The following is a 16,285-nucleotide window of genomic DNA, read 5'->3' on the forward strand; positions in this document are numbered from 1 at the left end:
ATATCATAAAATCATTATATATGAGTGGGAATTATGTTGAAACCAGGATACAAAGTGTAATATTGTAAGTACAGACAGATGGAGGTATGAGTTAGTAAATTAGATATCTTAAAAAAAAGAGGAAATTTGTGTGAATTCTGTACTAAAACTAAGATAAAAAAAAGTGGGGTAATATTATAAGTATAAACAGCTGGTATATTAACAAAGGAATACTAAAAAGTATATTGTATTAAAAAAAGTATATTTGGGAAAAGACTAATTTAGACACAAATGTGAGGGTTAAATACATAGACAGATAAAGCGGGGATGAAATAAGTAATGAAAATACAGTATTAAGAAATTTCTTAAAATAAGTTTAATTGGGTAGAAATTATATGGAAAATAGGGCAAAAAGATTGTGGGGATATTACTGTAGGAGAAAAATAGTGGTAAAGGGTAAGTAGGTGTTATAAACATGTTAAGTAGATATTATGTTAAAGGGGTCCTATATACCCTTAGACAATAGGATAGCATTGCCACTTACCCATTTACGTAATATTTATTTTAAAAACAACACATTTTAAGCAGTGTGTACCTACAATTTAATGTAATGCTGATGTGAGAATGTCTTTTAGATCTGGATTAATATAAAAATTGAACTTGTGTGAATGGTGAAGATTTGATTGGGGGATTGGAGAGGATGAAGATATAGTCCGTTCTGAGGCCCCCAGTGGAAATAAGTCAATTTGACTTTTTTGGGTTATCCTAGGTTCTCTACACATATGCTGCTATGTATGATAATCTATGTAACTGTATTTATGTATGCCTGAATAAACGTACTAAACTGTTTGAGCGTGTTTGAGAGGTCGAGAGAGTGATGATGAGCTGAGTGTAACTTGTTTCATTATGTTTGAGAGGTTAGAATTCGAAAGGGTGGTAAGTTTTGCGCAGTTTTTTGTGGCTTGAAATTATAATGTCTCCGGTTGTTTTAATTTTTATAGGGAGGACATAATGGTGATAAATATTTGTTAATAAGGGAAGATTGTGATTTCATCTGCGAAACTGTTTAAAGAACTCAATTTGGAGGGATTTTTCAAATCGGTGAATCAACTCCTAGGGAAAGGAGAATTACTTGGTGAGGTAAATTGCCAAGGGTCGCAAGGCGGTGTATTCATGTATTTATTAACAAATTGCGTCATACAGACAGAGTTTCCCAGGCATACTTTCAATGTTGTTGCTGTTTGATTGTTTTATGTGCCCCATACCCATCCTCTTCGAGGTAATTAAAAGATTATATTACAGATGCACGTAATGAATTCAGGGTCTGGGACCTTAGTGTTATGCTCGTCGCTCGAGTTATAGAAGATTTGACCAAGTCCCCTTCTGTGATAGCGTGACAAGAAATGTTATCTTTGTCGTTGTGGCACCATACCATTGTGTGGTACATAATGTCCGTTGTCTTTTCTGGTGTGGTATGTGTCACCATCTCTCCTGTGGTAATGTGGTAAGGAATATCTTATCTTCCATCCTATGATAGAGGAGTAATGTAACGAAAACGGTATATTTTGGATATCCATGAGAGGATCATCGTAGGATACACTGCGGTACTATGTAGTGATGCTTTGTTTTTTGGAAATGGGCAGAAAACCTAGCTGAGGTAGGCCAGCACAGTGTCAGGAGACTCTAGCTTCTTCATGAACAAACCACTACCGCCGCCACAACTCATTTGTATGGTAGTGTGGTAGGTGTCACGGTTTTTTCTAAGCATTTGGATGTATATACCGGGTTAATAGCAAACAAGTTATTACTAGGACAAGGTTTCACTCAGGGTAGATGTAACTCTACCCTGAGTGAAACTTTGTCCCAATAACAGCTTTCACTGTACAGTGTTTCCTCAGATCCATTTCTAAGAATTTGGTTTCAGAAGTATAGAAACTACTAGAGATCCAAGGGCTACCCCTCCTCCCCTTTTTCTCATCAAGTACCTAACTGTAGCTGTCTAGAGGGGAAACATATGTTGCATCCCTACCTCTAATAAACTGATAAGATCCATACCCAAATGTAAATCGTCATACACTGTGTATGTATATATGTATATATATATATATATATATATATATATATATATATATATATATATATATATATATATATATATATATATATAGTATATATATATATATATATATATATATATATATATATATATATATATATTATATATATATGTATATATATATAGTATATATATATATATATATATATATATATATATATATATATATATATATATATATATATATATATATATATAGTATATATATATATATATATATATATATATATATATAGTATATATAGTATATATATATATATATATATATATATATATATATATATATATATATATATATATATATACAGTATATATATATATATATATATATATATACTGTATATATATATATATATATATATATATATATATATATATATTTTTCAAGAAGTCGGTCGTCTCCCACATATATATATATATATATATATATATATATATATATATATATATATATATATATATATATATATATATAGTATATATAAACAGTAGATATATATATATATATATATATATACTGTATATATATTTAGTATATATATATATATATATATATATATATGTATACTATATATATTTAGTATATATATAATATATATATATATATATATATATATATATATATATATATATATATATATATATATATATATATATATAGTATATATATATATATAAATATATATATATATATATATATATATATGGTATATATATATATATATATATATATATATATATATATATATATATAGTACATATATATATATATATATATATATATATATATATATATATATATATATATATATATATATATATATATATATATATATATATATATATATATATATATATATATGTCGTGCCGAATATGTAAAACAGGTCAATTAGCAAGAACTCATTTAAAATTAAGACCTTTCTAAAATTTTCTCTTATACATTTAAATATATATTTTTTTCATTATTGTTGATGTAAAAATTTATAATTTTGCACCAAAAGGAACTTAGAAAACTTACCTAACCTTATTATAACAAACGCAATTTATTTTAGCCTAACCCAACTAAATATATTTAAGATTTGTTTACAAAAATTTAATACTAAACTAACACAGTGAAATATATTTTTCTCGTTAGGTACAGAATGATTTTGGCGAAATTATTGTATACACAAATTTTCACTTGCCCTATTTGGCAAGATGAGCGTTGCTATTTAAGCCAAGATCGCAAGTTCTGCCTATTCGGCACGACATATATATATATATATATATATATATATATATATATATATATATATATATATATAGTATGTATATATATATATATATATATATATATATATATATATATATATATATATATATATATATATATATATATATATATGTCGTGCCGAATAGGCAGAACTTGCGATCTTGGCTTAAATAGCAACGCTCATCTTGCCATATAGGACAAGTGAAAATTTGTGTATGCAATAATTTCTCCAAAATCATTCTGAACCTAACGAAAAAAAAATTTTTCACTGTGTTTGTTTAGTATTAAATTATTGTAAACAAATCTAAAATATATTTAGTTGGGTTAGGCTAAAATAAATTGTTATAATAAGGTTAGGTAAGTTTTCTAAGTTCCTTTTAGTGCAAAATTATAAATTTTTACATTAACGTTAATGAAAAAAATATATCTTTAAACGTATAAGAGAAATTTCTAGAAAGGACTTAATTTTAAATGAGTTCTTGCTAATTGACCAGTTTTACATATTCGGCACGACATATATATATATATATATATCTATATATATATATATATCTATATATATATATCTATATATATATATATATCTATATATATCAATTCTATGATTCACCTCATCTTTCATAGACCCGTCCGTTGACACGTCCACTCCCAAATATCTTAATACATTCACCTCCTCCATACTCTCTCCCTCCAATCTGATATCCAATCTTTCATCACCTAATCTTTTTGTTATCCTCTTTACCTTACTCTTTCCTGTATTCACTTTTAATTTTCTTCTTTTGCACACCCTACCAATTTCATCCACCAATCTCTGCAACTTCTCTTCAGAATCTCCCAAGAGCACAGTGTCATCAGCAAAGAGCAACTGTGACAACTCCCACTTTATGTGTGATTCTTTATCTTTTAACTCCACGCCTCTTGCCAAGACCCTCGCATTTACTTCTCTTACAACCCCATCTATAAATATATTAAACAACCACGGTGACATCACACATCCTTGTCTAAGGCCTACTTTTACTGGGAAATAATTTCCCTCTTTCCTACATACTCTAACTTGAGCCTCACTATCCTCGTAAAGACTCTTCACTGCTTTCAGTAACCTACCTCCTACACCATACACCTGCAACATCTGCCACATTGCCCCCCTATCCACCCTGTCATACGCCTTTTCCAAATCCATAAATGCCACAAAGACCTCTTTAGCCTTATCTAAATACTGTTCACTTATATGTTTCACTGTAAACACCTGGTCCACACACCCCCTACCTTTCCTAAAGCCTCCTTGTTCATCTGCTATCCTATTCTCCGTCTTACTCTTAATTCTTTCAATAATAACTCTACCATACACTTTGCCAGGTATACTCAACAGACTTATCCCCCTATAATTTTTGCACTCTCTTTTATCCCCTTTGCCTTTATACAAAGGAACTATGCATGCTCTCTGCCAATCCCTAGGTACCTTACCCTCTTCCATACATTTATTAAATAATTGCACCAACCACTCCAAAACTATATCCCCACCTGCTTTTAACATTTCTATCTTTATCCCATCAATCCCAGCTGCCTTACCCCCTTTCATTTTACCTACTGCCTCACGAACTTCCCCCACACTCACAACTGGCTCTTCCTCACTCCTACAAGATATTATTCCTCCTTGCCCTATACACGAAATCACAGCTTCCCTATCTTCATCAACATTTAACACTTCCTCAAAATATTCCCTCCATCTTCCCAATACCTCTAACTCTCCATTTAATAACTCTCCTCTCCTATTTTTAACTGACAAATCCATTTGTTCTCTAGGCTTTCTTAACTTGTTAATCTCACTCCAAAACTTTTTCTTATTTTCAACAAAATTTGTTGATAACATCTCACCCACTCTCTCATTTGCTCTCTTTTTACATTGCTTCACCAGTCTCTTAACCTCTCTCTTTTTCTCCATATACTCTTCCCTCCTTGCATCACTTCTACTTTGTAAAAGCTTCTCATATGCTAACTTTTTCTCCCTTACTACTCTCTTCACATCATCATTCCACCAATCGCTCCTCTTCCCTCCCGCACCCACTTTCCTGTAACCACAAACTTCTGCTGAACTCTCTAACACTACATTTTTAAACCTATCCCATACCTCTTCAACCCCATTGCCTATGCTCTTATTAGCCCATCTATCCTCCAATAGCTGTTTATATCCTACCCTAACTGCCTCCTCTTTTAGTTTATAAACCTTCACCTCTCTCTTCCCTGATGCTTCTATTCTCCTTGTATCCCATCTACCTTTTACTCTCAGTGTAGCTACAACTAGAAAGTGATCTGATATATATATATATATATATATATATATATATATATATATATATATATATATATATATATATATATATATATATATATATATATATATATATATATATATATATATATATATATATATATATATATATATATATATATATATATATATATATATATATATATATATATATATATATATATAATCAACAAGTCGGGCGTCTCCCACTGAGGCAGGGTGACACAAAAAGAAAGAAAATCCCCAAAAAGAAAATACTTTCAACATCATTCATCACTTTCACCTCACTCACACATAATGACTGTCTTTGCAGAGGCGCCCAGATACAACAGCTTAGAAGCATATATAAAGATATATAACATACCCCTTCAAAGTGCCAATGTCTGAAACCCCTCCTTTAAAGTACAGGCATTGTACTTCCCATTTCCAGTACTCAAGTCTGGTTATATAAAAGTAACTGGTTTCCCTGAATCCCTTCACTAAATATTACCCTGCTCACACTCCAACAGCTCGTCAGGTCCCATAAACCATTCATCTCCAATCACTCCTGTCTAACACGCTCACACATGCTTGCTAGAAGTCCAAGCTCCTCGCTCACAAAACCTCCTTTACCCCCTCCCTCTAATTTTTTTGAGGACGACTCCTACCCAGCCTTTCTTCCCCTACAGAATTATACGCTCTGCAAGTCATTCTACTTTGATCCATTCTCTCTACATGACCAAAATATCTTAACAACCCCTCTTCAGCCCTCTGATTAATACTTTTAGTATCTCCACACCTCCTCCTAATTTCCACACTCCCAGTTCTCTGCATAATATTTACACTACACATTGCCCTTAGTACATCTCCACTGCCTCCAGCTGCCTCCTCTCTGTAGCATTTGCAACCCAAGCTTCACACCCATATAAGAGTGTTGGTACCACTATACTTTCGTACATTCTTTTCTTTGCCTCCATGGATAACGTTTTTTGCCTCCACAGATACCTTAGTGCCCCACTCACCTTTTTTCCTTCATCAGTTATATGGTTAGCCTCATCCTTCATAAACCCATCCGCTGACAAGTCAACTCCCAGATATCTGAAAACATTCACTCCCTCTCTCCAATGTGTTATCAAATTTTTCTTTATCTAAATCATATGATACCTTCATCATCTTACTCTTATCTATGTTCACTTTCAACTTTCTACCTTTACACACCCTCCGAGACTCGTCCACAAACCTTTGCAACTTTTCTTTAGAATCTTCCATAAGCACAGTATCATCAGCAAAAAGTAATCTCCCTCTCTTCTACATACCCTAACCTGAGCCTCACTATCCTCATAAAATCTCTTTACAGCATTTAGTAACTTCCTATTTCATATGCTTGCAACATCTGCCACATTGTTCCCTTATCCACTCTATCATATGCCTTTTCTAAATCCATAAATGCAATAAAAACTTCCCTGCCTTTATCTAAATACTGTTCACATACATGCTTCAATGTAAACGCTTGATCTACACATCCCCTACCCACTCTAAAGCCTCCTAGCTCATCTGCAGTCCTACTCTCTGTCTTACCTCTAATTCTTTCAATAATAACCGTACCGTACACTTTTCCTGGTATACTCAGTATACTTATTCCCCTATAATTTTTACAATCTCTTTTACCCCCTTCCGTTTATTATAAAGGAACTATACATGCTCTCTGCCAGTCCCTAGGTACCTTTCCCTCTTTCATACATTTATTAAACAAAAATACCAACCACTCCAACACTATATCCCCTCCTGCTTGTTATATTTCTGTCATGATCCCGTCGTTTCCAACTGCTTTACCCCCCTTTCATTCTATGTAATACCTCACACACCTCCCCCACACTCACATCCTGCTCTTCTTCACTCCTAAAAGAATATTATACCTCCCTGGCCAGTGCATGAAATTACCGCCTCCCTTTCTTCATCGACATTTGAAAGTTTCTCAAAATATTCCCACCATCTACCCAATACCTCCAGCTCCCCATCTACTAACTTCCCTACTCTGTTTTTAACAGACAAAATCCATTCGTTCCCTAGGCTTTGCATGTTTATCTCACTCCAAAACTTTTTCTTATTTTCATAAAAATTTCTTGACAGTGCCTCTCCCACTCTATCATCTACTCTCTTTTTGCACTTTCTCACCACTCTCTTCACCTTTCTTTTACTCTCCAAATACTCTGCTCTTCTTATAACACTTCTTCTTTGTAAAAACCTCTCATATGCTACCTTTTTCTCTTTTATCACACCCTTTACTTCATCATTCCACCAATCACTCCTCTTTCCTCCTGCACTCACCCTCCTATAGCCACAAACTTCTGTCCCACATTTTAATAATGCATTTTAAAACTATTCCAACCCTCTTCAAATTCCTCCCCCCCCACACTACTCATACTTGCACTAGCCCACTTTTCTGTCAATAGTTGTTTATATCTCACTCTAACTTCCTCCTCCCTTAGTTTATACACTTTCACCTCTCTCATGCTTGCTGTTGCCATTTTCCTTTTGTCCCATCTACCTCTTACTCTAACTGTAGCTACAACTAAATAATGATCCGATATATCAGTTGCCCCTCTATAAGCATGTACATCCTGAAACCTACCCATCAACCTTTTATCCACCAATACATAATCTAACTACTTTCATTAAGTGCTATATCATACCTTGTATATTTATTTATCCTCTTTTTCATAAAATATGTATTACTTATTACCAAACCTCTTTTACACATGGCTCCATTAAAAGCTCCCAATTTTCATTTACCCCTGGCACCCCAAATTTACCTACTACTCCCTTTACAACATTTTTACCCACTAGGATTGAGATCCCCAACCACAAGTACTCTCTCACATGGTTCAAAACTCTCCACGCACTCGCTCAACATTTCCCAAAATCTCTCTCTCTCTCTCCTCTACACTTCTCTCTTCTCCAGGTGCATATACGCTTACTATAACCCACTTTTCACATCCAATCCTTATTTTACTCCACATAATCCTTGAATTTATACATTTATATTCCTTCTTTTCCTGTCATACCTTATCCTACAACATTATTACTACTCCTTCTTTAGCTCTAACTCTATTTGAAACCCCTGACCTAAGCCCATTTATTTCTCCCCACTGAAACTCTCCCACCCCCTTCAGGTTTGTTTCACTTAGCCAGGACATCCAGCTTCTCATTCATAACATCCACAATCATCTCTTTCTTATCATTTGCACAACATCCACGCACATTCAGACATCTCACTTTGATGGTTTTCTTTTTCTTTTCAGTAGGCTATACGGGAAAAGGGGTTACTAACCCATTGTTCCCGGCATTTTAGTTAACATTTACAACATGCATGGCTTACGGAGGAAAGATTCTTATTCCACTTTCCCATGGATATAAAAGGAAAAGTAATAAGAACAAGAACTATTAAGATAAAATCAAAGAAAACTCAGATGAGTGCGTATACATAAACGTGTATATGTATGTGTAGTGTGACCTAAGTGTAAGTAGAAGTAGCAAGACGCACCTGAACTCTTGCATATTTATGAGACAGAAAAAAGACACCAACAATCCTACCATCATGTAAAACAATTACAGGCTTTCGTTTTACACTCACTTGGCAGGACGGTAGTACCTCCCTGGGCAGTTGCTGTCTACCAACCTAATATATATATAAAGACCCACTTTTTGACACATTTCTTTCTTTTAATTATTTAATTTTTTTATTACAAGGTGGAACACAGTGTTTAATGAAGTCGTGATTTTGGATCGTGTGCTGTGTAAAAATGTTATCTGGCAAAAAATGAGTTTAAAAGTAAATAAAATAATCTAAAAAAAAATATATAATTTTTGTCCCTAGTTTATGTCGCTAAGAAACTGACATTTAAATGCTTAAGAAAAAACTATATTTTAGGGCCGGGTTGGAAGTTGAAGCATCAAGGTCGATCTGCGGGTGACTTCTCACGCACTAAGCAATCTTATTTTTAAGTGACGTAAGTTGTTTGTCACTCTTGTGCGAGACATTTACCAGGACACATAACTCTCCCTGACATCTGGGCGTCTCTAACACCTGACATTGTGAACCACGACGCCCAAGATTGCTTTATTCTCAAAAAAAAAAAAAAATCGCTAGTCAGCAGTGTTTGTCATAAAATGTGCTGTGTACTGGGCGTTGCAGAACGCTCTAGTAGGAGCACAGCAAAAGCTATGAGGATTCGCTCCTTCACGGGAAGGAATGTTTTGATGCTGGTGAGGGGGTTTTAATCTAAGGAATTGGAGATGCCATCCCCTTCCTTGTATCAAACTGAATTAGCTCCCATTCACCAAGTGCTGTATCATCCTGGGTGGCCCGGTGGCCTGGTGGCCACGGGTTCGATTCCCGCCGGGTGGCAACATTCGACACGTTTCCTTACACCTGTTGTCCTGTTCACCTAGCAGCAAATAGGTACCTGGGTGTTAGTCGACTGGTGTGGGTCGCATCCTGGGGGACAAGATTAAGGACCCCAATGGAAATAAGTTAGACAGTCCTCGATGACGCACTGACTTTCTTGGGTTATCCTGGGTGGCTAACCCTCCGGGGTTAAAAATTCGAACGAAATCTTATCTTATCTTATCTTATCCATACGGCCAAATTACTTTCACTAGACGCTCTGTCATCTCCGATCATCCTTCGTACCTCTATGGCTCCCGTATCCCTGAACGTGATACAGTCAGGTTTCTAGGCCTCCTCTTTGACCGTAGGTTATCCTGGAAACCTCACATTACCTCTCTGAAGGCAACTTGTCACAGCCGGCTGAACCTTCTTAAAACCCTTGCTCATCTTTCATGGGGAGCTGATCGTCGAACTCTCCTTCGCCTACATTCCGCCCTCATTTTATCGAAACTTGATTATGGTGACCAGATCTATTCAGCGGCCTCTCCTGCTACTCTCTCTAGCCTTAACCCCATTCATCACCAAGGATTACGTTTATGCCTTGGTGCTTTTCGCTCTTCCCCTGATGAGAGCCTCTATGCAGAAGCGAACGTTCCATCCTTATCCGATCGCCGTGATGCCCATTGCCTTCACTACTATGTACGCTCTCATGATCTCCGCAATCCTTCCATTTATAGAATGGTCACCGATATTAGTAGACATTCTTTATTTGTTCGCCGCCCCTGTTTGCTCCGTCCCTTCTCCCTTCGCCTACATTCGCTCTTGTCTTCTCTTCAATTACCACCTCTCTATGTTCATGTAGCATCTCACATTTCCCTACCCCCCTGGGAAGTTCCAGCTGTTCGAGTCTGTTCTTTCTTACTCCCTTGCTCGAAAGCCCAACTGTCTACGGTAGCTTCCCGCTCTCTTTTTCTTGACCACTTCCACTCTCATTCTCATGCCATTGCAGTGTACACAGATGGCTCTAAGTCTTCTGACGGCGTAGGATTCGCAGCAGTGTTTCCGGACAGCGTCGTACGAGGGCATTTACTATCTTCGGCTAGTATCTTTACTGCTGAATTGTATGCCATTCTTGCAGCACTTATCCGTATTGCATCTATGCCTGTGTCATCATTTGTGGTTGTCTCAGACTCCCTTAGTGCTTTACAGGCTATACAGAAATTTGATACACCTCACCCCTTAGTCCTCTGTATCCAACTTTGGCTATGCCGCATCTCTACCAAGCATAAAGATATTTTTTTTGTTGGGGCCCTGGTCATGTTGACGTACAGGGCAATGAACAGGCAGACACTGCTGCGCGGTACATGACCTACCAGTTTCATATAGAGGTGTTCCATTTACGGACTATTTTGCTGCAATAGCTACTCACCTTCACACCCGTTGGCAACAACGATGATCTACTCTACTCGGTAACAAACTTCAATCTATTAAACCGAGTATAGGTTACTGGCCGTCTTCTTGTCACCAGTGTCGAGGTTGGGAGACTACTCTCTCCCGTCTTCGCATTGGCCATAGTCGTCTTACTCATGGTTAACTCATGGAGAGGCGCCCTGCTCCTCTCTGTGAGAATTGTCAGGTTCCATTATCGGTTAGCCACATTCTGTTAGACTGCCCACTTTATCAACGAGCACGCAGAATATACCTCCAACGTCGTCTTCGCTCCGCTGCTCTCTCTTTACCTTCCCTTCTCGCTGATGGACCCACCTTTCATCCGGACTCTCTCATTGACTTTTTGACAACAACTGACTTACTTCACAAACTCTGATGATAGCTTCAGCCCTTTCTACCTCAATCTCTTGCTACCCTCTACCCCCGTACTATCCCCTGCCCCGCTGTTTTCTGTAACCTACTGATCATCCCTTCCCCCTTCTGCCGCCCAATACCCTCGCTTCCTTCCCTCCCCTGCAGCGCTGTATAGCCCTTGTGGCTTAGCGCTTCTTTTTTATTATAATAATAATAATCATCCATACGGGTTTAACTCATCTACATGAATAATAATGTAAGATGTTAGGATGTAGCAGCTGGTGGTCATATGCTAGCCTGGGCATCAGTGATCGCTGACTTGCCACTGCTTGATCTGAGTGACGCTCTGGGTAAATCCGCTAGTAAGTTTATTCAGGTATACACAAATACAGTTACATAGATTATCATACATAGCAGCATATGTGTAGAGAACCTGGGATAACCCAAAAAAGTCAGACAGTGACTTATTTCCATTGTGGTCCTTATTTATTTCCACACACCGCTAGTTGTGCACACAAACGGATCCAGAGACCAATCTATTCAAAACGCCGAGAGTCTGGGACCACATGGAGCTCCCAGCGGGATAAGGAAGAACTTTTGTAGTTATCGTGGTACTGCAACCTTATTTTGTATGATAGTTACATGACAGTAACAAAAGCTGTTTTCTTGTCATATTTCATCACGTTGGAAGAGGTTTTTACATCAAATGATGAAATGTGTCACCCTGAGCTGGGAGATTTAGGTGGGGCATAAGAATATCAAGTACAGTATTCCATTAAAGGTTTAGCAGCTTCCAAGGTTTCGTTCCAGTAGAACTGCAGTTATTATTATTATTTGTAAATTATTGTCCCTCAGGATGGTACACCACACAGTGAGAAATCATTGGGACCCCTAGTGGTGTAGAAGGGCACTATAACCCTTCTCTGGAGTCAGGATAAAACTCCGAAAACTTTAATAAACATATCTAGAGTATGTGCATTCTAACATATGTTAGAAAGATTCGTTTTAGAAAAGTCTTGCAGAATTTTTATAATGTCAAGTTTATAATTCTTATATAAGAAACTTTAGTGAACATTATTAAGTTAGGTGCATATTATCATCCAGTTTTGGTCAAGTATAATACATCTCACTGCGCAGTTATTTTATTCAAGGGGAAGTATAGACCAGTACGGATCATAGAGCTCCTGGGGATGAGAGGAGTCAGGTTTGATCCCGGGAAGGGAATCTATGAATAAGTCCAACTCACACCGACTCGACTCGTGTACCTGTCCAACCCGTATTTCAAGCTACCCAGAGAGCTCGCCTGCAGGATAATGCCTTGAAGATTATTGATACTATTACTGCCATCATAAGAAACCATGTAGCTAAAAGTAATATCCATAGTAGGCAATTTACAGTGTAACTGCTTACTATCTTTTCGAGAAAGACAACAGCTGCTCTATATGACTCCTACGAGTTTCCACCAAATTAAAATAAATAAAGAAAATAACGTTCTCAAGGGAACGGAGTCTAGAAGCAGATTGAGGATAGAGATACACTAAGAACTCCAAGAAATTTGCATAGGCTGTAGCTGAAAAGGTAGCGATAAGTGTATATTGAAACAGCCAAGATACAGCTGATAGCACCAGTGGCATGTCAACTAGTTGAGTACGAGTTAACACGCCATCATTTTGGAGGTATGTTCACTCACAGGATGTGTGGCGCTGTCCCATAAACTAACTCCTGGGAGTAAAATGTAATCCTAGGCCTGAGACAAAGCGAGATTAACGGATCGTCTATATATCATCTTCTAACGCAGATCAGCAGACTTTTATAGATTACCACTGAGCCTGGACTAATTCTGAAATATTGTCCAACCAGATAATAAATTGCGCAAACTATACATTTTATCAGCACAGTTATTCTTATGGGTTGCATCATTACGGTGTTCCGTAGCTCCATTGCTAGCACACTCATCTGGCACATTGAGATCCGTGGTTCGATTCCCGGTACAGGTGGAAACAAGGACGTGTTTCCATAAAACACCTGCTGTCTTAAGGAAAATAGGTACCTTAGTGTTAGTCGACTGGTGTGGGTCGCATCGTGGGGACAAAATTGACCTAATTTGCCCGAAATGCTGTGCATATCAGGGACTTTCTATATAGCAGTATGTCATTGATGTTAGCTATGCCTGTATATCTTGTACATGTACTTGTAGAAATAAAGATTATTATTATTATTATTATTATTATATTAATTTGAAAGTAAAATGATCTTAGAATTGAGAAAAAATTCTTTGACAGATGTTTAAGAGGGTATACCATAGTTATACACAAATAACCCGCACACAGAGGACTGAAATTTATGACGACGTTTTGGTCCGACTTTGACCATTAACCAGTCACACAAACCGAAACGTCGTCATAATTTTCAGTCTCCTATGTGCGGGTTTTTTGTGTATTCAAGTCACAGTATAGTGCCCTTTTATTCTTCATGCCATAGGTATAGCTGGGCTACAAAATGACTAAAGTCAGGTAAAACAGCTTTTAGCTTGTAAAACCTGTATGAAATATGTACACATATTTCAAACATAAATGACATGTCAAATATTGTTTCAAAGTATCGCAACTTGGTTTTTAAATGTTTCATTACAACTGTAACCCGAAAATGCTAAATAACGGCGGGCCTAGCTTCTAGGCCCATTATGTGAGTGTTATTTCGACTAGCCTTTCACTGGATGGATTTGGGGTACACATTAAAGCTATTACTTAAAAAAAAAATTACCATGCACGGGTAGATGTCCTCTGCCTTGGGACACAGGTTGCAGATTGTTAAATGGCCTCTCAGGTTACGAGACTGGGCGTGAAGAGTGTAGGATTGGTCCTTGCTGATGCGACCAGTATTTTGAGATCCTTGATGGGGACGACCTTGGAAAGCAGTATGAAACGGAGCTCTGTCTCCTTGACCACTACCGTTGACTCGAACATCACCGGAAGGGAAGCTTCGGCTGTTTACTGTGGCAGAATGGACGGCTTGCACCACCACTAAACACAACAACACCTTCACCGACATTGTTAGGTCTTTGGCGTTGAGTAATGGAAGTCTATTCGATGGTGACGTTATGTATCACACGTCACTCAGTAATTCCAGAAAGTTTTGCGATTATGTAGAATCCTTGCCTAGAAAAGGTGCAAGGAGTCTGGATCATGATATGGCTAATACAAATCTTCGAAATATACGGGGGAACTGAAGTGCTGATGTAAATACTACTCAGTGAGGACACTAGAGGAAGAACACGCCAGATGGATGGACCTCGTATGAACAAGGCATCGGCACGATTTAACGCTGTTTATATGGCTAGGGTTAAATGTATAGTGTAGCCAGTGACCCCAGGTAGTACTACAGGGGCAACACGGGTGCTGCCAACGAAGTACCATTCGGGTCTTCCCGTGGTAATCTGCGGAAGGGGCGGCTTTCACACCCGTTTATTCCAACATTTTATGCACACTCCTACTGCCTTCGTTTCTGACCACCAGGGTTTGAGCTGTGGTTGTGGTGCGGTTGTGGGTATTTTTGTATCTGGAAGTGCGAGGTGTAAAGGAGGCGTGGGAGGGCGTGCAGGGGTGTATATGGTGATGGGTGTGCGGTGCGAGCTGTGACCACCAGGGTAAAGATTATCATTAAGTTGGCCACCGCCTCCCTGTATTGTTCACGGCGAGTGTGAAACCTGGCACGTACTGTCACTCTCCCCCCACCGCCTCTTACTCTTGCTTCATCTGCACACAATCATCTCACTTTTCTGTGTCCATACATCCTCTCACGCTGTTCTGTTCCTTAAATTTAACCCCTGTTACTTCAGGCATTTATATTGTTAAAGATGATCAAAATTCATTTGGGAGCACTAGACCCGTAGATGTCATATAGCGCCTGGGGGAATGGGAGGCGATCAGGTTTGGTCCAAGGAAAAATAGGTTCAATTCTGTAGGCCAAGAGTCCTTCACTACCATCAAAGCAGCTCCCTTGAGAGGTGTTAGATCATAAGAAGAAAGAAAGAAAGAAAAAACACTGCAGCAGGTCTACTGGCCCACGCGAGGCAGGTCCAGGTCTCCTACCGGCTTAAGCCAGTGCCCCAACCTAGTAAGATCAGGTCACTCAGGTCACATTCACTTAAGGAAGGAACACGGCATCTGACCTACACAGTCTAGAATACTCTCGTCACGTATCCCCTGTAAAACAGGGATAAAGTTATTCTTTTCTCTGACCATTCAAGGGGTAGGTGCCTTGATGCTGATTAAGGACTCATGATTCAAATAATGGGAGCTACTCTTACCAAGGATTGTATGACACCCATGCGAGTTTAGCGCTTACCCATCAATATTAGAATAGCGTAATGCGTTTAGATCACTGCTGTGAATCAACCCCCTCCCTTCATGAGGTCCAGTTGGAGATGAATATCTTAAGGGGCTCAGGACCTTCAG

The 16,285-nt window shown here is 37.6% G+C and overlaps 1 protein-coding gene across 1 annotated transcript in view; it reads right to left on the reverse strand.

Moving 5' to 3' along the window:
- LOC128687402 (oplophorus-luciferin 2-monooxygenase non-catalytic subunit) overlaps nucleotides 1–15,283 on the reverse strand; it is a 36,447-nt gene extending 21,164 nt beyond the window's left edge. Inside the window, exon 1 of the mRNA XM_053774872.2 lies at nucleotides 14,592–15,283. Within this exon, the coding sequence (XP_053630847.2) occupies nucleotides 14,592–14,879 (288 nt within the window). The 5' untranslated portion in view covers nucleotides 14,880–15,283. The remainder of the gene's footprint in view (nucleotides 1–14,591) is intronic.
- Between the last annotated feature and the right edge of the window lie 1,002 nt (nucleotides 15,284–16,285).

This window comes from Cherax quadricarinatus, chromosome 40, assembly GCF_038502225.1.
Source record: "Cherax quadricarinatus isolate ZL_2023a chromosome 40, ASM3850222v1, whole genome shotgun sequence".
NCBI classification, from domain to species: Eukaryota; Metazoa; Arthropoda; class Malacostraca; order Decapoda; family Parastacidae; genus Cherax; species Cherax quadricarinatus.